The sequence below is a fragment of the Cynara cardunculus genome (assembly GCF_001531365.2).
Source record: "Cynara cardunculus var. scolymus isolate 2C chromosome LG 3, CcrdV1, whole genome shotgun sequence".
NCBI lineage: Eukaryota > Viridiplantae > Streptophyta > Magnoliopsida > Asterales > Asteraceae > Cynara > Cynara cardunculus.
In genome coordinates this window covers 4812245-4839653 of record NC_037530.1, presented here as the reverse complement: position 1 = coordinate 4839653, position 27409 = coordinate 4812245, and the positions used below count along the sequence as shown (strand labels likewise).

Below are 27409 nucleotides of genomic sequence, written 5' to 3'. Positions count from 1 at the left end.
AGACTCTCACGATATAGTGCAAAATGAAATATAATTGTTTGGTAATTATTTACAACGAAATTAGGGCGCTGAATAGTTAAGGGGGACCTAAGATACAGAATCATTCAGAGAGTTTTAGAACCATTAAGATGCAGACTTTTTTTTTTTTTGTCAAACAAGATTCATCTCTTAACAATTCAGATGTTGCCTCTTAATGAAACTATTAACAGGTAAACAAACAACCCCTAATTTGTTTGTTTGGAATACCAATATGCCACTCTAATCATGCTTCTAAATCCATAACCGTCAACATGCTATTCTTTTTTGAGGTTCTAAATTCCAATAATGACTAATCGTGATTCATAATGAGTCATCATAAGATTGATTTTGCTTAGATAATGTTTTTCAAGTCTTACGATCCTGGATTTATGTCTTTGCTTAACGTGCCTTATAAGCACCTTTCGCATAAGTTGAGTGTCGAGTGAATGTACAATCCTCTAAGAATAAGTATAGTTAGCAATTAAGGTTCACTTCTAAACTGTAAGACTTAAGATCTCGTGTACAACTTCACACACATGTTTTTGTTTTTCTGTTGTATCAGACTCTGAGAAAGGTGACGACCCTGTACTTTTATGCATAAAATTCTAACTCGCATTATGCTATACTCTGTTAATGCAATAGGAAAACATAGAAGGATCAACAAGTGTCTAAATCCTCAAAAGATAACGAGTTTACAAATGTAGAATTTGGAAATCAAGAGAAAACTCTTAAAAGTAGAGAGAAAGTCCAAAAGGTTTTATTAATAATCAAAGATCTAAATACTAATGACAATAATGAACCCTATTTATAGGTTAAACTAACTACGAGATTGTAAGATCCAACATCGGTTAAGTAGGGGAACTAAGGTTGCCTTGTAAGATATTTGATACTTCATCTACCAGACGCGTTTTAAAACCGGGAGTCCAATTGTGGAGAAAGCGGACAGTATCTAGTATTGTTGCCCTATGATGTTACAAATGATACCAGAGCAGGAACCAGACTAGTGTGCTAGCGAGGACGATTGGGCTCCCAAGAGGGTGGACTGTAAGATCCTATATCGATTAGAGAGAAGAATCAAGGTTTCCTTATAAAAGATTGGATAACTGTTTAATATAAGAAAAGAGGTTGTCACAACTAAGAAAGGATGAGACAAGAATAGCGTGGGTGAAGTGATATATGTAAGTTCTTAAGGTCTCAGTTATATATAGGGGCCCAATATATAACTTTTGAAAACTATAGGGACCAAACATGTAAATCACTATAAAATAGAAAAGATACAAGGGCCAAAAATGTCCACCTTAGCAACATCAAGGTTTCAGGTGCAAAATTCCTTTCCTTGGCCAAACCCAAATTCTGGTAAACCTTTCTCAAGACGGATATAACTCTACTTCAAAGAATTAACCATGGCGATTGCTTCTCTGTTTCAGTGGTTTACAGAGGAACGCTCGTGTCAGTAAGATGACCAGAAAGCACACCACCCCTCCTATGGAACTCGATCTAGATGCCTTCTTGCAATCACACCACGCCAGCGGCAGTGATGACGACAACGATCACCACCACCGCAGCACCGTCGACGAACTTCTCCTCATCGACTCTGATGACTCTTCTCCATCATCATCTCCCCGATCGTACCTTGTCTCCAATGACCTAAGTAGTCCCCAAAGCAACAGTAACTCATTTGATGTCAATTCTTTTGATTCCTCACGATTAACACCTTCGCAATTGGTAACTGATACTGATAGACAGACGAGACAGTCAAAGTTCCGTTTAATTAGTCGAATAGATTCAGGCGATACTCCCAGTGTTTCACGCCAATTACCTCCTTTATTCGGTGTCGTTAGGTCGAATGCTAAGCCTGGGGCGGCCCTCGCAGCCGCTGCGGCAGCTTCTCGGTCGATTCCGACGCCACATGCGGCTGCTATTAAATTGCGAAGGGAGAAATCTAGTACGGAAAGTTTGGATCCGAAAGCCAGTATTGGTTCTGAAATAAGCTATAAAAGTGGTACAGGTTCAGAAATTAGTCATTCAGATGCAAAATTAGTCAAGGAAGATCTTAAACTCGATAATTTAGAAACTGCGCCAATAGAATCGACTGAAAATTTTCAAGTTAGCGGGGAAGTGATTGCTGAACATGAAAGTAGGAATGGGTGGAGTCTTACTGGTGAACATGTTCCAGGTGAGGATATGGCAACAGATGTCCCTAATGCTTCCGAGGTGGATGGATTTGAGGTTGATTTCGGTGATGATACTCTTAGTTCAGTTGCTAAACCAGAGATAGGCTCTCCTTTGAATAATGAGAATCGGTTTATGAATAAGGTCGGTACCAGGTCAGTTCTAGATGACGGTAGTGATGAGCACATTGGGGGCAACTATTCGGAGTCTGCACCTATTACTACCTCACAATCTGTTGAGAGAGTGTTTCCTTTGTTTCATGGGCGCGTGAATGCTAATGAAGTTGAGGAGGATTCAACAAGTGTATTATCAGAAAACAATGATTTTGAAAGTAGAAAGCTCGATGAAAAAGATGTGGAATTTGGCCTGGAAGCAGAAGGTGATGACGCTACAGCACAAACTGATGTTTCTGTTGATACGGACGGCATTGTTCTCCATCCAGGAATTGAAAAGAATGATGAGAGGACACAAGGGAGATCATGCTCCTCTCTGAAACCCCTTCAAGTTGCAGAGGAGCTTGAAAAGAAGCATGCTTTTACAGGTTTGCATTGGGAAGAGGGTGCAGCTGCTCTACCAATGAAGCTTGAGGGTCTTCATAGGGGATCAACTGTGTTGGGTTACTTTAGCACTAGTAATGATAACACAATTACTAGGACAATTTCTTCTCCAGCATTTAGGCGAGACCATGGAACCCCACAATCCCTAGCAGTTCATCTTAACTACATTGCAGTGGGAATGTCAAGAGGGGTGATTGTTGTTGTTCCCAGCAAATACTCTCCACATTGTGCTGATAACATGGATGCTAAGGTCCCAAACATGACCCTCTTTTGTACAGTCCACATCATTAGCTATATTAAATACTAATATGCATTTTATTCTCTTTTTACTATTGTTAAATAAAAATTGTGAATCTATTTAAGCTGTGATGAACACGGGAGTTATTTAAGGACCAGAAATTGAATCTCCATGATGATGTGTTGATAAAGGACCTCTAAGTCATGGAAGCATATGCTTGCATAGACCATGTTTTTGTTTGATAGTTTTGAGCACGAATTATTCATGTGTTACAGTATCTTTATCATCAGCTGAAGTGACCTAAATATTTTTATCTCAGATGTTAATGCTTGGATTGCAAGGTGATAGGTCTTATGCCCCAGTCACATCCATGTCCTTCAATCAGCAAGGAGACCTACTTTTTGCAGGATATGCTGATGGGCATTATACTGTTTGGGATGTCCAGAGGGTCTCTGCAGCAAAAATTGTCACTGAACATAAAGCTCCAGTAGTGCACATGCTATATTTGGGGATGGATTCTCAAGTGACTCGTCAGTTCAACATAGTTAGCGGTGATAGTAAAGGTGTAGTTAAGTTGATACGTTTTTCTCCATTTTCGTGGCTAAATAGGTTCTCAACTTCTAAAACCTCGGTGAGCTCTATCTACCTATGAACTAAGTGAGAATTTGTTTGTACTCGTCTCAAGTTTATCATGCCTAATGTTAATCCATCAAAATAGACTCTTCTTGATGAATCAACAAGCACAGTTGTATGCGCTTCGCCCTTACTCTCAGAGGAAAGTTTCGGAGGTTCTTCTGCAAGCACCACCGCTGGCACAAGTGGCATTGGAAGCATGATGGGAGTAGTTGCAGGAGACTCGACTTTGGCTGAAGAAGGTGTTGTCATATTTGTCACTCATCAATCTGCTCTAGTGGTACGACCTTGTTAGAAGACTACATGTATACCATATCTTATTGGTCTTGTGACAATGGCAATAATATGTTCTTGTATAATACCTGTAATTTATTCACCTCATTTATAGGCAAAAGTCATTTCTAACACCCCGGAAGTCTATGCTCAGCTTCCTAAACCTGATGGGGTTCGAGAGGGTTCTATGCCTTACACTGCTTGGAAATACATATCGTCCTCACAGGGTTCTGCTGCTGGTATGTTAAAAATGGAGTTGATGAACCTTGTGTTGAATCTTTTTGGTAATATGCTATTTTCTTTCAGAGACTGTACAGGTAAAAGAATCCGAAACAGTGCCACTGCTTGCAATTGCTTGGGATTGCAAAATGCAGGTTGCAAAATTGGTGAAGTCAGAACTGAAAATATATGCAAAATGGACCCTCGACAGTTCAGCAATTGGGATTGCTTGGCTGGATGATCAGGTTGATTGTGTTTGCTTGTTTGCTTTCCACTTATTGACTAGTTGCTATATGACTTTTGCTTCTTGGTGTTCTGTAAATTTTTAATAGTTATATATTTACCCATTTGAAGAAGAATATAACAAGTAACAGAGATTTTATGGTTGTTCAGATGTTAGTGGTGCTAACCAAAGCTGGACAGCTCTGTCTTTATGCAAATGATGGGACTTTAATACATGAGACAAGTTTTGCTGTTGATGGAGGCAAAGAAGATGAACTCATTGGATATCACACCCATTTCACCAATGTCTTTGGCAATCCAGAGGAAGCTCATCACAATTGTATAGCTGTTAGGGGTGCTTCTCTGTATCTACTTGGACCTACACATCTTGTTGTCTCACGCCTTCTCCCATGGAAGGAACGCATTGAAGTTTTACGCAAAGGCGGTGACTGGATGGGTGCTTTCAACATGGCGATGATGCTTTATGATGGTCAAGCCCATGGTGTCTTTGACCTTCCTAGAGCATTGGGTGATGTGCAAAAGGCAATAATGCCCTACCTAGTGGAGTTGCTTTTAGCATACGTAGATGAAGTTTTTTCTTATATATCAGTGGCTTTAGGCAACCAACTTGAAAAGTTCGAGCACTTGAATGATTCAAAGGCTGATAGTACCTCAATTACTTCAGAGATAAAAGAGCAGTACACACGTGTTGGTGGTGTTGCAGTTGAATTCTGTGTCCACATTAAGAGAACTAACATTCTGTTTGATGAAATTTTATCCCGCTTTGAGTCTGTCCAACAAAAAGGTAAATCATTACAAGTATTCCCCTTAACATGTGACTGTTTTCATTTTATCTTTTTGATTGGTTCAATAAAACACATCCTTTTTGGGTAGGCTGAAAATGAAGCCCATTAGAAATCATAAAGAGGTGAAACAGCGAAGGCTCTAGAACATGAATGCATCCTTCAGTGCTCTCCTATCTAGAACCAATTTCTTATGTGTTTTTCTATCTTTTCTTTTTGAAACAGAGATGTATTCTCAAAGGCTTTATTCCAAACTAGTTGGGTAGGCAGAAAATGAAACCCATTAGAAGATCACAAAGAGGTGAAGCAAGCAAGGCTCTAAATTGCAATTTCATCCTTTAGTGCTCTCCTATCTAGAACTAATTCTTTGGATGTATTCCAATCTTATATATTTTTGTCCATTAGTCCTGGTTTCTTAAACTTGCCACACTACCTTCTAATTCCCTCCTGTTGATACAACATGCCCCTACTTTTCACTGGTACTTCCCAAGCTCTGCACTGGAGATGAAAATTCCTGACAGATTTTTCTGGATAAGGACAGTATGTCGCAGCAAGTATATGAATGAAAGTGTCTCCAAAAGACATGGGCTGGCACATAGTATGAAAAGATAACTAGTTACCACTGGAGAAAAATGACCTTTGACACCATTGCTTGTTTTCCTTTCTTTTCAAAGGGGCTATAGGTTATAAATTTAATTTTGCAATTCCACTTGTAGCCTAAACTTCAAGTGGCTTGTTTCAACACATACGTTTCCCGGACATTTCTGCACTATCTAGCATGTTAGATATTTGGCATTGCTTGGAGTTCTTCTCGGCCATTTCCTCGTACAGGGTTTAACTTCAAATCATGAAGGGAACTTTTTATCTTCTTTTATTTACTGGAAGACCCAAACCTTTTGTTTAATGATAACAAATAAGTAGATGGAGGCTATTTGGCAGCTTAAAAAATTATGTTCAGTGACGAATGTTCTTGAACAGCATATACTTTGCATGGCATACCACTTTGTGCTTCCTGAGATAGGCATTAAATTGTATCATACTCTTTGAACTTGAGTAGGTGTTTAAGGTTTTGATCATCAGATTTCTGACTCTGGTGAGTAGATATTATTCAGTTTTTGTATTTTAATTACTTTTCTGTTTTCAGAGACATTTTTGGAGCTTTTGGAGCCATATATTTTGAAGGACATGCTTGGGTCACTACCACCTGAGGTATTTCTTGTTTATATATTTTGTGTGCTTGTAAGTTCCATGAGATGTTAATATGTTATACTGAGAATACAAAATTTCCTTTTTGTTGAAGATCATGCAAGCGTTGGTGGAGCATTATAGCACAAAAGGTTGGCTGCAGCGTGTTGAACAATGTGTTCTCCACATGGACATTTCTTCCTTGGACTTCAACCAGGTATGTTTGTGAAGACAGACATGCATGATTAGGCTGGGGCTGGGGTTTTCATGAACTGCTCTAGCACTGATATACTATGTCCATTCCAGGACCCCCACTTTCAATTGTTTGGTAAACTATCTATTTTTCAGGTTGATTATGATATAAATAGTTAATCTCTATAGATTTCAATAGCAAGTACTATGGTTATAATTACCTCTCGCACTAAGCAATTTGACTATTTTTAAATTGGCAAATCTAATACATTTATAACGAAATGCTAGACCAAAAGATTCAGATTTGACTTTAAAATACACAAAAGAATTACACAACTTTGACTCTACCAGCTGTACTAGAAAATTTGCACCTGGCATACATCTGAAACAAAAGTTCATGATTCACCAAAACATGACAGCATTTCTCCCAGTAGTTTGCCAAAAATATCCCACTTAATGAATGTAGGCCTGTGAACACAGCATACTTCCACGAACCAACAAACAAGTGCCCTGCCTAAAGTTCTAGAAAGTGTCACCTATGACACAACTTACCAATGAATACTATATGATGTAAGTTACATGAATACTATATGATGTAAGTTACATTTTCGAAATTCGAATTGTATGATTACCAGATATAGCTAACGCGAGCACCTAATCTTTAACCATCTTATACTGTCAACATCATCAGTCAAACAGCAATGCATTCAGCAAACCTCCAGGAAATTGGCAAATCAGACAAATCAACTTGAAGACATCATTACATCACTCCCCAACTAGTCGGTGTCTTCACTTACTAAAAACTAATTGCCAACATCATTCAACATGACCAAACTTTTCCTGCGAAGGCATGCTTCTGACTTATGAACACATCCTTTCAGCACCAAAAGACAATAAGACGGATAAAACCTTCCTAAACCAGGAGCTTGTTATAATGAAAAAGCAATGTTTTACCAAGAACTGCTTCCTTACAGACTACTAGAGGACTTGCTACCACAAGCCATTGTCTTAACATCCCCGCCATAAGAAAAGAAAAGAAAAGAAAAAATTGCAAAGTTAAATCTCTTACACACCCAAAAAAATACACCCTTCAAGAAAAAGCTTCATCTTAACTTACCCTGTACGAGATACAACAAAGAGGAACACCAGAAATAACATATACCACCTAAATACCAACCATGTGTACAGTTTGACCGAAATATGAAGCATAAATCTTGTGTTAGAAAGTGAGGAAAAAAGGGAAGTAAATATATCTAATCGCAATCAAAGGATGTCATATTTTTTACTTCACAGCTTTTCTCATGGCTGCCATTTCGTACTTGTATGTCAGGTGGTCAGGTTATGCCAGGAACACAGTTTGTATGGGGCCCTAATATATTTGTTCAATAAAGGTCTAGATGATTTCAGGACACCTTTAGAGGAGCTGCTGCTGGTATTTAGAAACAACAATAGTGAGAATGCTGCATCCCTTGGGTATGTCACTTTAATGGAATATCATAGTTTATATTTTCTTCTGATAGTTTTAAAGTTATGATATCTGTTTGGTCCTGTTAGATAAAAGTTCTTTTCAGATTCAACTTATTTTCATTGTCAGTTTATCACATAGAGCAAGCCTCAATGTTGCTGGGGGCAGTCTTCCAATCTTTAAGGTCTGCTATTCCCTTAAAAGTGAAGTGATAAACATGAACCACATAAATAAGCCATGGTCTTGGACTGCGTTGGTGCAGTGCAATTGATCTGACTTAATTCAGACATAAAGTTAGGATGGTGTTGGACCAGCTGTATCAAAACCATGCCTGAATTATAGCCTTCAATATATGGATCTTGTCAAAGAAAAAGAAAGTTTTGGATTGAGCATAGATGATCCTCCATTGTGGATATGGTGTATCATATTATTTTTATTTTTTCTTCCTCCTTTTGATATTTTATTACCATTTTATTGTGGAACATCTAATTATCAGTTCTTGTTGCATAATTCATGTTTTCATGCCTTGGCTTTTGTAAACAGGTACAGGATGCTAGTTTACTTGAAGTACTGCTTTTCAGGATTTGCTTTTCCTCCAGGTATGGCTTTTATTTAATGAATTAGTTTTTCCCTTTGAAACTGGCAATGTGCTTGTTTTTCATTTTGCTTTTACTGAAAATTTGTTTTTCAGGGCATGGAGCTCTTTCCCCTACACGTTTGCCTTCTCTAAGAATGGAGCTTATACACTTTTTACTGGAGGATTCAAATGCTCCAAGCTCATGGGGGTTGGCAAGTTTATCGTCCAGAGATGCATATAAGAATCTCTATCATCTCCTAGAGATGGACACCGAAGCAACATTGGATGTTTTGAGATATGCATTTATAGATGAAAGTCCAGAGTCAGACCATCTTTTGCATGAGCTTGCAGTTGAAGAGGATTCAACATCTCGAAGTCAAGATCTGATCCAAAAGACTGTTGACGTTCTTGCTCTTGTGCTTGAAACTGGCAAATCTATTAGCATTTCGGCTGCTCAACCTGACACAAATTGGCCTTCAAAGGATGATATAAGTCATTTACTTGAGTTTATTTCTTATTTTGTTGCCTGTGGAAAGGCCAAAGTCTCAAGTGAATTGCTAGGTCAGATATTTGAATACTTGACACTAGAGGCTAACATTCTGCCAAATGATGGAAGGAAAAGTGTGGATTTCTTTAAAAGAAGAGAAAAGGAGGTTCTAGCACTTTTGGAAGTTGTGCCAGTAACAGATTGGGATGATAGACACATGTTAGACATGTGTGAGAAAGCTCACTTTTACCAGGTTCTAACCATTTCCCTGCTTCCCCCCCCCCCCCNCAACACTCAGGAATGCAATATGTGACCAAGAAATGTGTTTATTTTTCATTTAGGTCTGCGGCTTCATTCATTACAGCAAACACCAATATATAGCGGCTCTTGATAGCTATATGAAAGACGTGGATGAACCAGTTCATGCTTTCTCCTTTATCAATAATTTGTTGCGCCAGCAGAGCGACAAGAGGCCTGATTCTTTGGATGCTGCAGTAATTTCGCGAATTCCAGATTTAGTTCAATTAAGCAGGTTACAACACAGATTTAGTTTAAATGCTGAATTGCTCTAGCTTTACTCTTAATGTTATAATTTATTTCTAATTACAAGTTTTCCATGCTGAACTTTGACAGAGAGGGCACATTTTTTCTAGTTCTTGAGCATTTTTGTCAAGAATACCAACAAATCTTAGTGGAGCTTAGATCCCATCCGAGAAGTCTCTTCCTCTACCTTAAGACGGTTATTGAAGTTCATTCGATGGGCGCCTTGAACTTCACTTCTCTAAAAAAGGGAGAACCTCTGTGTTTTCCTGGTAGAACGGTAAAGAATCAGACTGACAGAGTACATGATTTCTTAGAAAGAATTTCTGAGTTCCCAAAGTTATTGCGTGAGAATCCAGTTCATGTAACTGATGAAATGACTGAGCTGTATCTTGAGGTAATTGTTTGCTCTATTGTGTAAGCTACATGTCAGGGACTTGTGTTATCCAATTTAAATATCTGTTAAATTTCTTTTAAATGATCTTATTTTTACTGTGCACTTCTGATTCCTTACTTCCAGCATTTATTCTTTCATATATGAGAACTCGTATGATTTGTTTGTGGTCTTGTATTTTTCTTTTGAGGACCTTTCTCATTATCATCCTCCAATTTGTTTCCACCACAATATTCCTTTTACGTGATTGGCTGTTTTTAGTTAAACTGCAGATTCATCCACTTTTTTTATTGCACTTGGATATAAAGTATGCTGCCTTTTCTTCTGCAGTTGCTATGTCAGTATGAACCTCATTCTGTCCTCCATTTCCTTGAGACTTGCGAAAGCTATAGGGTAGACCACTGTTTACGCTTGTGCCAAGAACATGGGATCATAGATGCTGCTGCTTTCTTATTAGAAAGGGTTGGAGATGTTGGAAGTGCTCTTTCATTCACTCTTTCTGATCTCACTGATAAATTCAGCATGCTTGATGCTGCTGCTCAAAGTGTATATGATGATGCTGGGGTGGATCATTTCAATGCGGTCATAAAGAAAAAGGAGGTCTATTACTCCTATCCGTTCTCATATAAACATAATTCATATGGTCAATGAAAGAAACAATAATCTTAGTTTCTTATTGTAGGTAAATGACATACTATATATTGTGCATACTTGTGTTGGATTGTGCCAAAGGAACAGCTCTCGTTTGGATCTCGACGAATCCGAGGCCCTCTGGTTTCAGTTGCTTGATACGTAAGNCCCCCCCCTCTCACCCACAAGAAAAAGGATAGTCTCTTCATGTGCTACAATTCACTGGCTCATCTTTTTATGACTCAATTTTGTTACAGACTAGTTTTATCATTAGTTGTATGGCATCTCAAAATGCTGTTGCAGTATTCAATTCCTCACTCAACTTGGTATTAGTCTTCCTATTGATTCTTTCTGACTGCATTCGTTTTCCCTCTTTCTTTCATCAGCTATTTGATTTCTTTAACATGATTTCAACGAATAAGATTGGGATGAAGACACATTGCACAACTTAAGATTCCCATGGAAAGAAGAGATGAGAAGTACTTGTATGGGAATCAAATCTTAGAGATCATCTTTGTTCATTTAACTAATAAATAAGATCTAAGAACAATGAGAAACAATTGCAAAATGTTTGGGAATACATTTGGTGTTTTTTTTCAAGAACGTGCATGTGATGCAACAACTTTCCCGCATTGTCATGCTACTTTCCTAATCTTTCTCCATGGGGGTAATTGTTATAGTCTTGATGCAGATTTTGTGAGCCCTTAACAAATCCATGTGCTGATAAGATGGATTCTGAGGAAAAGGACCAGACTGGCACTTGCTCTGAAAGTCAGAGAAAGCAGAAAGGTGGAGAAGCACTCAGAACTAAGTGGAAGATCAGAGGGTCAGATAAAAGTGCTCACATCTTGAGAAAATTGTTCTCTATTTTCATTAAAGAGATCGTGGAAGGAATGATAGGATATGTTCGGTTACCAACTGTTATGATGAAACTTCTTTCTGATAATGGTACCCAAGAGTTCGGTGATTTTAAGGCTACCATACTGGGAATGCTTGGAACATATGATTTTGAAAGAAGAATTTTGGTAAGCTTGATTTTCTGTAAAAAATCTTTTCTTTTGGGGGGCTGTGTTCATCATGCATTAATATACATTGCATTTGGGTTGCTTATATTTCCTAGAATTGGCATCAAATTTATCCTCGAACTCTTGCTGCATCATTTTACTGCCAAGGAGCTGTTGACGTACATAATTCCTAACTGAAATCTTTTTAATGTGTCTAACTGGGAAGATGTCTTGTGGAAACAAAAAATGAAAATCTTAGAACATATTCTTGCGGGGATTGATCTGCTCTTTGCTTTTCTTTTTAATAGAACTATTAACTTAGTGCAAGCGTAAATATCCATGGCCTTTTTTTAGCGTAATTACATTACATAATTCTTTTGGGAATTTGTTCAAGTGGTCCTTTTATCTAATATGTTGGCTCTCTGTAGCTACATGTTGGATCTTGCTTTCTGGTCGAGCTGTAATGTAATATTTGGCTAAATGAATAACAACACAACATTTATCCAAATTCTGTTTTAGCCAGGATAAAGGGTGTCATTCAGGCTTTGCAAAGCTGGTGCATTGTATCTACTTATTCACATGAATAATCCATATGGGCTACATGAATAGGAGAAATTTAGAATCAGAATAAGAAGCAAATATTAACTTTAAGCCTGTTGAGTACAGTTTGCTATCATATTAGGGGAGTCGGTCAGTCCTGCATGATTTTTTTCCTTGTGTAAACCCCTTCCAATGGGTTTCAAAGATAAAACATCTTTCTTTGTTGACCCATAAATTGACCACCTGCTGAATTCTACTTTTTTACCGTTTGTAACTGGAAGGTTTTTCACTTGAATTTATCAACTTATGCATTGATTCATATCTGTTGTTACATCAGGACACTGCCAGATCTTTGATTGAGGATGATACATATTATACCATGAGATTACTAAAGAAAGGAGCTTCTCATGGACATGGCCCTCGGAGCCTTGGTTGTTGTATCTGTAATTGTCTCCTGACCAAGGACTCGTCTGCCTCGGGCATTCGAGTTTACAATTGCGGGCATGCAAGCCATTTGCATTGCGAATTACAGGGGAAGGAACCCTCAGGTTGCCCCATTTGTATGCCGAAGAAAAAGGGAGCAAGGTCTAGAAATAACCCGGTCCCTGCTGAAAACGGATTGGTGAGTAAGCCTTTATCAAAACACAAGTCATCACAAGGGACTGGTGCTCACCTACTACATGAGAACGATGCACTTGATCGTCAAATATCAAGGGTCAGTCAGTTATCTGCATCTTACCTTGTTAGGTGTTCGGTTTGTCTGTTTTGATTTTGGTTGCTTACTTTTAACTCGTTTTTCAAATCATAACACTGCCTTAATTTTTTCAAGTTCTTTTCTGAATATTGTTCTTATGTCCTTTTTTTGCACATATGCGCTACTCTTTAGGGTGGGGGTCAGGTATGTGTACATCTTACCTGCCCCATACCCCATCTTCAGGTGGGATATACTGGGTTTGTTTGGTTAGGTTTTGTTGGTCGGTTATCTGCTTATTTTTTCTCTTTGATGTGGATGGTTACTGACTAAAATAGTGGTGATTTCAACAGTATGAAATATTGACCAACCTTCATAAAGACAAGAGGATGGTTCAAGTAGATAACATGCCACACTTGAGGCTTGCGCCACCTGCGGTTTATCATGAAAAGGTGAAGAAAGGAGTTGCAATGCCAATGTTGAGAGGTGAAAGTAGCAGTGGTCCTGCAACGATTGAGAAAACTAAAATTAAAGATCTGAAAACAAAAGCTGTTCGATTTCCCCTGAAATCGAACATATTTGGTATTATTTTTGTATGTTGAAGAATTCAGATAATTTTTTTTTCTGAGTTTTGATTTCTAACATCCATCTCTCGTTTGTAGGCAAGGAAAAGACGAGCAGAAGATGACATATGGATCTTATCTGCTATTTGCCACAACATAAACCACAGAACCAAAAGGAAAGCGAACAAGTACGCATGCTGTCCTTTTTACTTGGTGTATTTTGTAAATCTCTAGGGGTATTTTAGTGATAGGTTCTATAGGAACTGGACGATCTTATTTGGTCAAATACCTTTTAATTTATGTATGTATTTACAATGTATTAGAGCTTAGAGTTAATGGAAAAGGCATATTTAGCTTCTTTCTTTTCTAGTTGTGTTAGAATTGAATTGAATTGAAAGAGAGCACAATGAACAACTTTGCATGTCCATTTTGTGATCCATTCAGATGAAAATTATGCAGGATTGATATGATGTTGCTTGTTACTTATATTGTAAATATGTATAGTTGATTGAGGGACCATTCCTGCCATTAGCTCATAGTTGCATGATGTATACATTGTCAGTAATGTAATCTTCTTCAATTCATGACCATCTTCATGGAAACCTTCATCAGATCAACCATGTGAGGCGTGGCGTGACGGCGAGGTCAAGCGTTACGAGTTACAGCAAGGCAACGGCGTTTTCCAAGACGTTCCGTAATTCGGCATATGTATACATATATGTATGTGTGTATTAGTGTTTGAATTCATATTCATATAAAGTTATAAAACTAAAAAGAAAAGAAGAACCATTTGTATCAAATATATTGAACTTATAAGAAAATGATATCAATAGTATGAAATCGGGATTAAGGGTGCGTTTGGTGCGTGGAACAGGGTGGGACAGGACATGACACACTTGTCCCATGTTTGGTGTGTTATTAAGTAGAACAAGGTGGAACTAACTTGGACAAGGATGGGACACGGGTGTTCACCCTTTACCCCCTAGAACTAAGTAGAACAAGGTTTTTTTTACTAATCTACCCTCACTTCTCATGCGTCCTTCCCCGCCTTCCCTACCTCTCCTTCATCAATCGGCGACCGGCTCCGTTCATTATTTTCCCTCAATCATTATCATCTTCTTCCCGTAGATTCGCCCTAGGTTTTCTCTCTGATCATCGTCGGAATGCTATCCTCAAGTCTCGTCGATTTGCCACCCGAGCGGATTCCACCAACGGTGCCGAGCCTCATTACGACTACGACTTGTTTACTATTGGCGCCGGGAGTGGCGGCGTTAGGGCTTCTCGTTTTGCATCGAATTTTGGTGCTTCAGTTGCTGTTTGTGAGCTTCCATTTGCTACCATCTCCTCTGACACTACCGGAGGGGTAGAAGGAGCGTGAGTTTCTAATTTTGTTATTTAACCTATCAATCGGCGATCGGCTCCCGAGCGGATTCCACCATCGGCTGTTTGCTTTATTGCCGTACCTTCTCCTTCATCTGGACGATTTAGGGTTTGCCCTATCTCTCAGGTAATCGACCTTCTCGATTTTGCATAACTCGATTTAGAAGAACTTGACCTTGCTGTTTCTGACTCATATTTCTACTCGATTTGCATTTTGTTTGCTGTTTCTGATTTAGAAGAACTTGACAGCACTTGGGTTTATCAACAAAAAGATCAAATCCTTATTGACTATTGATCCTACTGTTACCAGAATGCATTTCTTAGTGAAAAAACATTAAACAGCTCATTGGGGGTAAATTGGTCATTTTAACCAGTTCTGTTCTGTCCTGTCCTGTCTTACCAAACGCTGAACAACTGTCCTGTCATGTCCCGTCATGTCCTGTCCAGTCCTGTCTGCACACCAAACGCACCCTAAAGGTTTTTAAGTTTCCACTTACTACTTTTTTCAACCTTCAGAATATTCATGTTCGATTCATTGTGTACGGGAATGAGAGTAAGGGTTTACCTATTTTATCTGACAAGTTGTATGTTCGAAAAAGTTTTAAAAAAAACATGTCTTACAAAATAAAGTGCCATAGCATGCTATAACATACCATAACGTATTACAATGGAAGTTAAGGGGTTGTTTACTAAACACTTACTTGGTAAGTACCTTATCGGATAAATTTCCTCATCGGGTGAACATGAGAAAGACCAAGAATCTTACCGGGTAAGAGCGATGAGAATGATGAAGAGTTTTATCCGGTAAGTGAGGATGACGACTCTTACCCAAGTAAGCGTTTACCTAGTAAATTGTTGCATTCGATATGTTTTGATGTACTAAAATCTTACGCACCAAAATAAATCACAGTGTTAGACTCTTATCAGTAATCGCTTACCGGGTAAGCTATTGGGTAAACGGCCCCTAAGTCTTAAAAGTGGAACATGGATTAATATGGCGACGCAAAACCTTGATGTCATAACGTTCAATAACAAAACCATCACGAGTTATTTAGAGACATTTTTATACATGGTAGACTAGCTAAAAGATTCAGATTTGCCATTAAGGTACACAAAAGAACTACATAACTTATTAACTTCGATTCTACTGGTTGTAATAGAAAAGTTGCAAATGGCATACATCGGAAACCATTGGTTAGGTTAACTATGTCATTAATAATTGTTGGAAGGGGTTTGAATACAAATTCTTTCTAGTATAAATTATAAATCAGCATGTAATTTAAGAGGTCGTTTACCAAACACTTATCGGACGTCACTTACCTTACTGGGTGAGCATGGCAAGGACCGCGGATCTTACCCGGTATGTGCGAGAGAAGATTTTTACTCTGTTAGCGCTTACTGGGTAAGAGACATTTGCCAACAATCTATTTTGATGGCTGAGAATGTCTTGATAAGGTAAGCACTGATGGTAACTCTTGTCGATAAACGCTTACTCGTTTACCAAACGCTTCCATGCCTCACACAATTCATTCGAAGTGTATACTTTAAAGTCAGAAACCGGAAAGCTCTCACGAGTATAAACGTATTAATGCTTGAAGCTTGATCTCTTGAAAATTGTTTGAACACGTCATGGTGGATCTCTTTCCGTACCATTTAGTGATTTACTTGCTGTCTTTTGGAGTTGTTGGAATTGTTGTCTCCTATGAAGTGCTTAATACGCTCATGATGCATTTAACACAAGCCATATTATATTTTAGAGTTGAGTTTCGGTGAGAAATGAAGTTATTGTAAAAAGTATAAGAACAGATCTCCACCCCAGGATCAACCATAATTGGATGTCAACATTAATAGGATGCACCGAGATGCACCGGGATGCACCTTTTCTAAAGCACAATTCATGGATGGACATAAGATTAAAAATGATCAAGGATTCAAATATCTTCTTATGCTTCTCACCATAACTTCCCTTCTCCACAACCATTAGCCATTATATTTAATGCAAGCCATACTACATTAAATGTTGATTTAGAGACGTGCATGACGTATAGTACCATCAGGTTGGCCTTTTGAGCTTTCATACCACGTAGTCTGATCAACTTTTTACTTTAAAGTGAATAAGACAAAGCTTATTGCTTCAATTGGACAATAAACTCATACCCAATTGATAACTTTTAATTCGTCACAATCATTTATTATTTGTTGGATCAGATGAGGCGAGGGCCAAGCTTCATTAGAAGCTTTAATACATGCTCAACTGTTTTGCGCTTCAGTCGATCAGACCAGCACTTTACAACCAACTTTTCTACTAGTTGTCTCAACGGATAGTCCACTAACCATGTGTATAAGATGATGAGTTGTCATTTTTCGACTTTCAACTCAATTGAATAATGATTTCTTTAATTGCACCAAACTTAGGGGCCGTTTACTAAACGTTTACCCGTAAAGTGGTTACCGGGTAACTTTTCTTACCGGATGAACATGACAAGAGTCAAAAATCTTATCTGGTAAGCACAGTGATAAAATGAAGAGTCTTACTCGGTAAGTGAGGGTGATGACTCTTACCCGGGTAAGTGCTTACCGGGTAAATTGTTGTATACGATACCATTTGATGTACTACAATCTTACCGGGTAAATTGTTGTATACGATACCATTTGATGTACTACAATCTTACCCGGTAAAATAAATTATAGTATTGACTCCTAATGATAAACACTTACCTGATAAACATTTAAGTAAACGGTCCCATAAATCATGTATTGTTTATTAGTTGACAATGTTGTTTCGTCCAAATTTTATTTAATAAAAGGATCATCGTTTTACATCAAACAAATTTCATTGATTTTGGTTTGGGAACATGTAAACGGCACATGATAGATCTAGTAGAGATCGTCTGAATCAACACTCTTGACACTCTCACTCACATGGCTCTCTCCTCCTCCCCCAAGGGAATTCTAATACCCATACCCGTATTGGTGCTCTCCGCTGCCGCCGCCGCCGTCTTCCTCTTCTTCCTCCTCTCTTCTTCATCGCCGACCTCCTGTTCTTGTCCCACCACCGCTTCCCCTGCCGTCGTCCAAACTACTGGGCATCAACAACGGATCTTGACGACGGAGGAGGATGTAGAGTGGGTGAAGTCTCAGATCGAACTGAATGGACTGCATATGCAAGACAATGTGCTCCGCAAGGGCATTAATCCTCGTACTCGTGCTCAGCAGCTTCAAGATTTGATCCAGTAAAATCACTTGACTCCCTTTCTTTATTAATCTTATGTGCTAGTTGGAAGATTGAATTTGGGAGAGTTACTAATTAATATACTCGTTTTCTGATTTGTCGCGATTCTAGGCATGGTTTATATGCTTCGACGGATTATAATTTGAAGACTTAAGATTCACTTTGAATTGTTCTAGACTATAGAAAAGCAATGAGCATTGCTAGCATCCGAACAATAGCCTCATTTTGGAATTGGGTTTCTTTGATTGAGTTGCAGATGTCCTTTTTCAATGTCTACACACGCAAACAAAACGCCAATTCCATTTTAAATCCATTTTTAGGGTTTAGATGTAAATCAAAAAGATCACTGAATGATTACATATTTATGAATTACATATAAAAGAGGAAAGATCTACTTGGAGCTGCTATCTGGTGTTGTGCTAATTGATAGTGTCCACTTTTTTGAGCGATGGTGATTGGGCTAATAATTTCAGATTTATATAACCTAAGATGATGGTGTATGGTGTTTATAGGGATGCTCTACTTAGATTTAATTTCCGAATACTGACCAAGTGACGATGGTGCTTACATGAAGTTGAAAACAAATATATGATCCGAGCCCCAATTCTCATTTAAGGATTTGAAACTTGCTTGAGTTCAAATGCTGGGAGTGGGAGCTGTAATCATTTTCAAAAGCAGCGTCTTCCAATTTACTGATCTTGACTACGAAACTCGATATATTTGTCTTGTACAAGTACAACTATTTATTCAATTCTACTGTCATAATTTTTATTACATATATAAACATTCTTCTTATATATGCTGCTATCCATGATTCCTCCTGTGTGTGAATCAAGCTTTTAGTATGTAGGTTCTTCTTTCTCACTTATGTTTGTAAGTTCTAGTCCAATCATATGTACATCATGGTAAACCAAGCAAGAGAAACGTTTGGTTTTCATGGTTCAGGTTCCACTCTCTGCATAGTTATTTGCAATATACGAGTTTTGATATTTCGACCCAATGGCCAATAACTAATTTGGTTATCATTGTTATTGTATGGGACAAGTTTGTTCTAAAAATCTCTACATAGGGCTTTGTAAGCAGCCATCTAGGAGTTGAGCATCCCCTCGATGCTTTGATTAGTTAGGGCTACTTAATTGGATGCCTAGGGGTTAACATGTTCTTGCCACTTCGGTTAGTAAATAATTTATGAGTTAAGCATTTCAGAACGTTAAGCAAGTTAGTTTCTTTTCTTGAGTTTGGCTTCATCAGTTGTATTTTTCTCTCAACTTGGAGGGCGTCTTTTCAATCATATTTGAGTAATTTGTTATCTCTAGAGCAAGAAATTAGTCACATATGAAGTAGTTCTATCAAAAGATATTTTTATTTTAATATATTATAACGAACTGCTTATGGATCCACTTAGGCATCCCCCTTATTTCCTCTTACTCTATCGCTTAGCTCCACTTAATGCCCAATAAAACCTTTTAGTCTTAATGGTTTTCAAAACAAGAAATTCTTTACTTGTGAAGTATGACTTTGATGAGATTGATATAATTTCACAGATAGTCTAAACTGCATCTGTAGGAGTCACTGTGATCCATTCTGATTCAGCAAAAAAATTTGTTTTATGTCGACTACATGTGCTGAAAAAAGGAAAAAGAGTATGCAGAAACTGATTTCGAAATATTAATGTTCTACCATAATTGTAATTATAGGTACAAAGGCATATCACATTACGAGCAAGAGGAGGCAAAGAACCACACAGCTTTTCCTTGTCCAGGTGAACTCCTTGTAGAAGAGCACCACAGTAACTATGGTGAGCCCTGGGCTGGTGGGAGAGATGTATTTGAGTTCCTTGCAGCTTCTTCTCGTTTGATTCCAGAATCACGTGTTCTTGAGATTGGATGTGGCACGCTTCGAGTTGGCTTGCATTTTATTCGTTACTTGATGCCGGAACACTTCCATTGTCTCGAGAGGGATGAGCTCTCTCTTATGGCTGCATTTAGGTATGAACTTCCTGCTCAAGGTTTATTATATAAGCGTCCTTTGATCATGAAAGGTGAAGATATGGATTTCGTCAGATTTGGATCTGGATTCATGTATGATTTAGTTTATGCTAGTGCTGTATTTCTTCATATGCCTGACAAGCTTGTGTGGGTCGGATTAGAGAGGTTAGTTAGTCAATTGAAACCTTTGGATGGAAGAATATTTGTGTCGCACAACATTAAGTTCTGTTCGCGATTGGGAGGAGATGAGTGTACTAAGAGACTCAAAAGTCTAGGGCTTGAATATATGGGAAAACATACACATGATAGTCTACTCTTCAATCATTATGAGATCTGGTTCGAGTTTAGAAGGTTTATAGCATAAATCCTATGAATCAAAGCTTCTTGAATTGATTTCTATATTTTTCTTGCAAGCAGTCAAGATGTGACTGAAGAACCACTGTAAACATGTAATGTTAGGCCAATCCTGATTCTTATGGTGATGTTTGCCATATTGTAATTTGGTTTCTTTTGTTTAGAGATACCTTATAAATGTTCGACCTCCCTTACGGTTCCAATATAGATTTCGAGGTGAGGAGGATGTTATTTCTAGCAGCGTTTGTAATTTTTAATTCTTTCCACGAAAACGAATATGCACTTGTATTACCATTTCTGATTTGGTGAGAATATTGTATAATGAAACACACATTGCTGAAACGAACAATCCATTTATTTGATCTGTTATTAGCTATTGTGGATGAACATAGTTGATTTGTGCAAGCTAAAACTTTAGTAGTACTTGTTAGGATTTCGTGGCTTCTAACTCCAGTATGCTCTTTTGAGCTACTTTTCTTATGAACTTCCGAGAGGGAAAATAAACAACTTTTGTCATACCCAATCGGAACTGGATGAGGGTACTTTTTCATTACTGTTGTTTTCATCCTCATCTTTAATGATGTTGGACATGGGAGGGGATTGCTTCATTTCTTTGGCCTCCAAGTCGGATCTTGCTGACAGCTACAAGCTTCTTAACGACATAATTCTTTATCCAACCTAACTGCGATAAGTGAGCACAAGAACTCCAGGTTAAGCAGACGACTTCTATCTGAAAGGTATTTTTTCTTAAAATTTGTTTGGTAATGTAGCTTACTATATATTTTCCAAGGTTATGATATGTATGTTCTCTTATATAATGCCAGGGAATTTATATGTTGGTGGCTGGAGCAGAACTAGCTAAACAGCAAAGACAAATCTAGGGATGCATCAATATTAGTTCCCAAAATACAAGGTAATGTTTTGTTTCGTCTGAACTTTTATACGTACACTCACTCTATCCTAGAACAATGAGTCCAAGTTTGACTTTTCTGGTGTCCAATGGTTGCCTATCTGCAAACTCGACGACTGTTAGTGCTGTTGTAGAGAAAAAATATGTTGCAGGCACTAAAGCATAAAGAAAAGTATAACAATAGAAACATTTTTGGACCTAAACAACCATGTCAAGTCTTTTTTAGTAATTACATTCTATGAATGTTGCAAGCAACAGCGACACAATTATGGCATGAAATTGTCTTTCTTGATTTCCTTAGCGCACGCCGCACAGTCCATTTTTTGTTATGGTTGAGGTGATGTTGAGATATGTATTAATGTCAGGATGCATGCATGTATCTATCTTCCTTTTGTCAAACATCAGTAAAATGTTTGAAAACCAGCCTCCATGATTTATGTTATATAGTAATAAACCTTATTCTTGATGCCATGCATGTGCCTCATGGTAATCACAAAGATAATATTACTGGGATCTTGTTCTTGATGCCATGTATGTGCCTCATGGTATTTTCTGGCACTACATAGAGCTGGCAAAGGTACTAATTCCCATTTCACTTTTAGACTTTTATCACTTTGATTAGCGGACTCTTTACGCTAGGTGTTGTAGATAGGCCAACTCTCAGCTATGACATTGAATCTCATTACGGATAAACTATAAAATTAAGCGCTTGTGATAAAAAAAAGCTTGAAACAAGAATGCAAAGAGGTGACAGACAGGGTTGATGTGACAGGGTCGATCAAAGGGGTGTCCAGAAAAAGCCATTGATGGTTACCCATGGTTCTCATAATTCTCATGAAAACTGATACCGAAACTCAGCTATATAAGAACATGTTCAAATAAGGAAGGCAAAAAAAATGAGAATTCACATCCATTAGATTGAATTGATCTTAAGATACTCATGAGAATGTTGTTTATATTCTAATTTATCTCAAATCATTTCCATAATCGTTATTATCGTTTAAATAATCATCAACAAAATGGAATATTGATGAAAATATTTATTTTATGTCATTTAGATAATTATCCTTGATGTTCATATCAACTAAAGTCGAATTAAATGAAGATTATTGTAATGAAGATGCCTATGTAAACCCCATTGTTTTCCATAATTTAAGCAATCATTGTTACGCATATTCACATGTGCATTTTGTTATGAAACATTGTCATATGTTTTTGTTTCCCAACCAAGATGATTTTACATCATTACCATTATTTATCAAATTTTCTTGTATTGGAACATTTTTTTTTATTAACCTGGATATCTAACCCGCTATGCGAGTCGGCTAATTCTAGAACGACCACCTGCTTTGTAGATACCCCGGAGTTACCGTATTTGAACCTCTATGGCCATAAGAGGATTTTTATTCCTCTTTGGATTTGAATATGGGACATCTTGGTACTTTTGACTTTTGGAGTCAAACACAAACCAATTAGGCACCACCCTTGTGATTATTCAAAAGAGAACTTTTAAAGTGAGGTTCAATTTTGTAAGCATTGCTAATAGAAATTCATTCGAGTGTTACCCTTGAATCAGGCATCCAATAACATAATTTATATAGACCTATTCACTACAGTTCAAATATAAATTTACATGTGAATCTTCAAGTAATGTCATATAGTTTCGCATGTGTCCTTGTTACAATGGCGAGGCATCCAGATGCTCATCTTTGGTGGATCCTTCATCGCAACCATCTTGAACATTATCTCCAATGCCGTTTATGAGTCTATTTCTAGTGGCCTATTTGCTCCATCGGTGAACTTGGAAAAATAAGTATTTGGATTTGGAGCATTTCTTTCGCTCTTATTCGATGTATTCAAAACACTGAGGATGCACATTTGAATATATTGTAATACAAGATTCAAATTCTATGCTTGTAAAAGGATTTTAATGAGTATTCACATTTAGATGTATTGTAAAACCTCATATAAGACCACATAATCAAAAATTTCTTGTGAAATTTCACACTTGAATACGAATTTTAATGAACATTTACATATGCAAGCATTGATTCACATGTGCTTAACCATTGAATTGCTTTGATTCACATGTGCATGCATTATAAGGATCGAAGTTTTACTTAGAAGAGTCAAATTCCACGCCCGTAAGACAATTTAAAGAACATTTACATGTGCTTGCATAATTAGAGAGATACAGTGGTGGTGATAGACTCGTGTATTTTGAAGAACATTCAGGAATCGATCAAACCTTTGAGGAAGACTTACGAGTGTTCAAGAAATCCATTGGAACGCTCAAACCGGTCGAACCAAGTCAAATCAGACTGTTTTTGGCGGTTTGAGCGATTTGGTTGTCAGTTTTGGTCTGACAAATAGTCAAACCACTTGGTACGGTCTGTTTGCGGTTTGAACGTGTTTTGAACAGTCTGGATTGAACCGACGCCAAAAATACGCATGCATTAACTATATTTAGCAGGATCAATTTTTATAACACAATTAAAAAAAGTTTGTCAACGACATTATGTTAGTTTTTTTTTTCATTTTTCATTTTTCATTTAACTACGTTATCTAAAATGGAAACATTCTAAAATTCATCGAAAATCAAATCTAAAATTCCAAATTGTCATTCAATATTCTCAATTTTATTCGCAGTTTTGGTGGATTTGTTTATTTTTTATTTTTTGAACTTGATGTATGTCTGTTTTTAAATCTTAAACATAGACTTTTTTTTTTTTTTTTTTTTATAATTTTGTATACTATTTTTCAATAAAGTTTTATTGGTAAAAATTTTGTTTTAAATATAAATGTTATGTTTTTTTAGTTTAAAGCTTATGAGAGGTCCAAATCGCTTAAACTAGTCAGACCAGATTATCACGTTTTTTTGTGGTCCGGTTTGATCGGTTTGGCCACTTGCTACCAAACCGCTCGGTTTAAAAATTTTCTAAACCACCATTGCGGGTTTGTTTGTGGTTTGGGGGTTAAACCGTACAAGCCGGACCGCAAACACCCCTAGGAAGACCATTACTCACGGTAAGGGTACCTAACATCCAGATTCTATTCGCATGCCTCTCAAAACATCTTTATCAATGGTAGCAAATTGTAATCGATTCAAGGTTGATGAAGGTTGATGAAGATAATGAGTTTCTTTCATGATCATAAAAGTTAGAGAAAAAGAGAGAGATCGAGCGATGGCGATCATGACCATGATTTTTTGGGATTTAAAAACGGTTATTTTATTGTTTTTAGTTTTACAATCATATTGATATATTTTTTTCATCCGTTTTTTGTGGTTTTTCGACTCTTTTGATGAGAAGCATGAAAAATAGTGAACATACCCTATATGGTGTGAATGCTACATTGTCATTATAGTTTGTAAAGGTGGTAAGATTACAAGAAATGTTATCCACCGTACAAACCAATCTCAGTCTTGTGTATTTAATTTTTTTTTAAACAGTTACCAAATCAGTTGCAAGTAAGGTTGAGAGTGAATTCCGGAACCGATTTAATCCACATCGTTGCTATTCATAACTTGCATGGACGGTTGAGATTGGTTTGTGCGGTTTATATTTGAAGTGGCTTTTCTCTCTCTCTCTCTCTCTCTCTCTCTCTCTCTCTCTATATATATATATATATATATATATATATATATATATATATATAGGGGAGCGATCAAATGCAAACCACTCAATTTGTATAAACCGTGCAAACCTCATTCAACCAATCATAATTTTTCATTTTGTTCATTTTTTTGTAATTATGAGAGGTTGATTAATCATTTTTATTGTGGAGAGTGTTAATCATAGATATTATCATCTTTATTATTTTAATTTTTAGAGAAATACATGAAACAGTTTCATTAATTTTAGAGAAATACATGAAACAGTTTCATTAAGTATTATATGAAACAATTTCACAACCATATATGAAACAACTTGATCAAAAAAAGTATTATATGAAACAATTTCACAAGATTAAACAATTTCATGAAAAAATTTCATAAGATTAAACAATGAAATCGACGGATGAAGGTGGTTTGCACGGTTTACACAAATGAGGTCGGTTTTTATTTGATCACTCCTCTATATATATATATTCAAATGAGAATGCAAAAAGTTTGAGAGGGTAAGAATAGAGGTCGACGATGAGATGAAATGATCCAACAAATAAGATTAAAAAGATGGTTACCATTTGGCATTCGACTAAATCCATGGGATCCGAGTCTACCATGACCAATACACGCACCCAAACTAACAAACCTCTGTCTTATGAAAATAGACATGGACCCATAGCACCCAACAGAAGGAACCTACGACCTCCCGTTCAGCCAACTTTGGGCCTTATTGTGTTTTTAACTTTAAACCTTCCCACCTAGCTAGCTATACATGATAACAACAATTAGCAACAGTAATTGGTACATCACTTTCCTACCAAAATAAATTCAATATCATCATTCTAAACAAGTCACAAACATCAATCATTATATAAACAGAATCAAATGGACACAAACCTAACAAGACCAGTTATAAGTAGCCATTTGACACACTATCACCACACACCTCTGTTGCTCAACACTTTGGTGAAGAGTTGGTGCTTGAGATCCTGAAGGTGAACATGATAGCATATAAATAGTTTTTCACCCCCTTTTACAATAAGATACTATGACTTAACTGATTAAGACATTCAAGAAACATAATAGTTCTACTATGATCGAAACGAGCATAACCTTATTGCTTACAGTTATTAAAGGTAACAACATTGGTACAATCATAACAAAGAACCTAGGCTTACAAAAACACTTGGCATAACCAATTAGAAAAATGGAACATAAACTCATAAAGGGTATAAGGAATTATCATGAAAGCCAGTAGAACTTAGGTGGAACTCGTAATTCCAGAGGGAACGACAATGTCTTCAAGCTCCTTTCTCCTAAGATACTCGTGCAAAATTGTAAGCCTAGCCGTCTCGAATGCAAAATACCCTATGGCTGAAAAACAAGCACTATGAACGACTCTAGGTCCCATTCCTCGTGTGAATCCCACCCACCCTTCTTCCTTTAAAATCTGCTTGACAGTCTCGGACACACTAAAAGCAATCTTTTCAACAGCTTCTGAATGAACCTGAGTCATCAACCTGGTTTTAACTACATCCAAAGGTGTGGTTAATGAAGCAGAAATGCCACCAGCCAGTGCCCCACAACACACACTCTGAAGTGGCTCCAAATTGGCTTGTTTTGTCTTGATCAAAACTGCAGCTTTCAAGTACTCAAAAGAGGAATAACTCAGAACCCCAGCAGGCAAGTTCCTCAACAATGTAGCTGAGTAACCTGCATAAAGACCCAAAATGCCATCTTTCTCCAAAATCCTTAACAAAACCTCCCAAGATCTCCCTTTTGCCCCTGTCTGCATTCTTTGAGTGATCAATTCTTTGGGCACCATTATAGCTGAAGAAATTAAATTACCCATTGCACCAGCTGTTGGGGGGATTAGTACAGGTGGGTAATTCGGCAATTTAGACAACACAGATTTACCAAACTCACAGGTCCCGAAGTAAATGGCAGAAGAGGCAGTTGACCCTACAATCACAGCCGACACGCCTGAATAAAACCCTAGAATTCCCTTGCTTTGAAAAGTCTTGACAATTGCATCGAAGGTGTTCTCGTAAATCTTAGATGCTCCTTTGGTTTGTAGTTTCGTTTTGATGGTGTCAAGTGGGTGGAGACAGACATAGGTGAAAGCGCCGGCGATACCTCCGGCACCTGCGCCGATGAGGGCACGTTCAAAAACAGAAAGAGTCTTGAAAAGAGTGATAGTCTTGTGTGAGCCTCGACCTCGAGCAGTGGAGTTTAGAGAGTTGCGGTTTGATGGGGTTTTATCGAATTGAGATTGGGAGGTTTCCAAAGAGATTGAAGTTGATGCGAATTTGAGATTGGTTGAGGGGTGTCGCAATGAAGAAGAAGAAGATGATGATGATAAGATTTGGGTGTTGACATGGATGAAGAATGAATTGAAATCAGCGGAAGAATGAGGAGATATTGAAGGAATGAGGGAATTGGGTTTTTCCATTGATGAAGGATTGGAGAATTGTTACCGATTGGATTTGATGTATCAAAGGAACCTCAACCAATCGAGGACGTTGGCACCACCTA

At 37.5% G+C, this 27409-nt stretch overlaps 3 protein-coding genes across 7 annotated transcripts; 2 read left to right on the top strand and 1 right to left on the bottom strand.

Annotated features, from left to right (window-relative positions):
* The first annotated feature begins 1440 nt into the window (after window positions 1-1440).
* On the top strand, window positions 1441-14101 carry LOC112509317 (vacuolar protein sorting-associated protein 8 homolog). Of its 5 annotated transcripts, XR_003068820.1 has the most exons (20): window positions 1441-2997; window positions 3305-3616; window positions 3704-3898; window positions 4007-4130; window positions 4198-4355; window positions 4504-5137; window positions 6280-6344; window positions 6436-6537; window positions 7843-7985; window positions 8521-8576; window positions 8669-9294; window positions 9383-9573; window positions 9675-9978; window positions 10306-10575; window positions 10658-10767; window positions 11297-11630; window positions 12487-12864; window positions 13194-13422; window positions 13503-13591; window positions 14016-14101. XR_003068820.1 is itself a non-coding variant. In XM_025114209.1 (19 exons), the coding sequence occupies exons 1-19, from the start codon at window positions 1477-1479 to the stop codon at window positions 13526-13528; spliced, it is 5778 nt and encodes a 1925-aa protein (XP_024969977.1). In that variant the 5' UTR covers window positions 1441-1476; the 3' UTR covers window positions 13529-13848. The 5 variants fall into 5 exon arrangements, 4 of the variants coding, with proteins under 4 accessions (XP_024969977.1, XP_024969978.1, XP_024969979.1 ...); XM_025114209.1 differs by lacking the exon at window positions 14016-14101 and having other exon boundaries at window positions 13503-13848; XM_025114210.1 differs by lacking the exons at window positions 12487-12864; window positions 13194-13422; window positions 13503-13591; window positions 14016-14101 and adding an exon at window positions 10863-10931 and having other exon boundaries at window positions 11286-11595.
* Window positions 14102-17665: 3564 nt separating this feature from the next.
* On the top strand, window positions 17666-20695 carry LOC112508878. The gene is made up of 2 exons (XM_025113694.1): window positions 17666-18016; window positions 19713-20695. Exons 1-2 carry the CDS (start codon window positions 17706-17708, stop codon window positions 20365-20367), a joined length of 966 nt encoding a protein of 321 aa, XP_024969462.1. The 5' UTR covers window positions 17666-17705; the 3' UTR covers window positions 20368-20695.
* A 5198-nt stretch (window positions 20696-25893) lies between these two features.
* LOC112508877 (protein MITOFERRINLIKE 1, chloroplastic) lies at window positions 25894-27405 on the bottom strand. Its single transcript, XM_025113692.1, has one exon. The coding sequence runs from the start codon at window positions 27324-27326 to the stop codon at window positions 26136-26138; it is 1191 nt and encodes a 396-aa protein (XP_024969460.1). The 5' UTR covers window positions 27327-27405; the 3' UTR covers window positions 25894-26135.
* Window positions 27406-27409: the final 4 nt, after the last annotated feature.

What these genes read in the sequence shown, in the direction of transcription:
- LOC112508877 (XM_025113692.1), bottom strand. Translation starts at nt 27,326, where the DNA reads ATGGAAAAACCCAATTCCCTCATTCCTTCAATATCTCCTCATTCTTCC.
- LOC112509317 (XM_025114209.1), top strand. Translation starts at nt 1,477, where the DNA reads ATGACCAGAAAGCACACCACCCCTCCTATGGAACTCGATCTAGATGCC. An exon ending in TTGCTTGGCTGGATGATCAG is followed by an intron (nt 4,356 to 4,503) that starts GTTGATTGTGTT and finishes ATGGTTGTTCAG; the next exon opens with ATGTTAGTGGTGCTAACCAA. An exon ending in AGAAAGCTCACTTTTACCAG is followed by an intron (nt 9,295 to 9,382) that starts GTTCTAACCATT and finishes TTTTTCATTTAG; the next exon opens with GTCTGCGGCTTCATTCATTA.
- LOC112508878 (XM_025113694.1), top strand. Translation starts at nt 17,706, where the DNA reads ATGGCTCTCTCCTCCTCCCCCAAGGGAATTCTAATACCCATACCCGTA. An exon ending in CAGCTTCAAGATTTGATCCA is followed by an intron (nt 18,017 to 19,712) that starts GTAAAATCACTT and finishes TTGTAATTATAG; the next exon opens with GTACAAAGGCATATCACATT.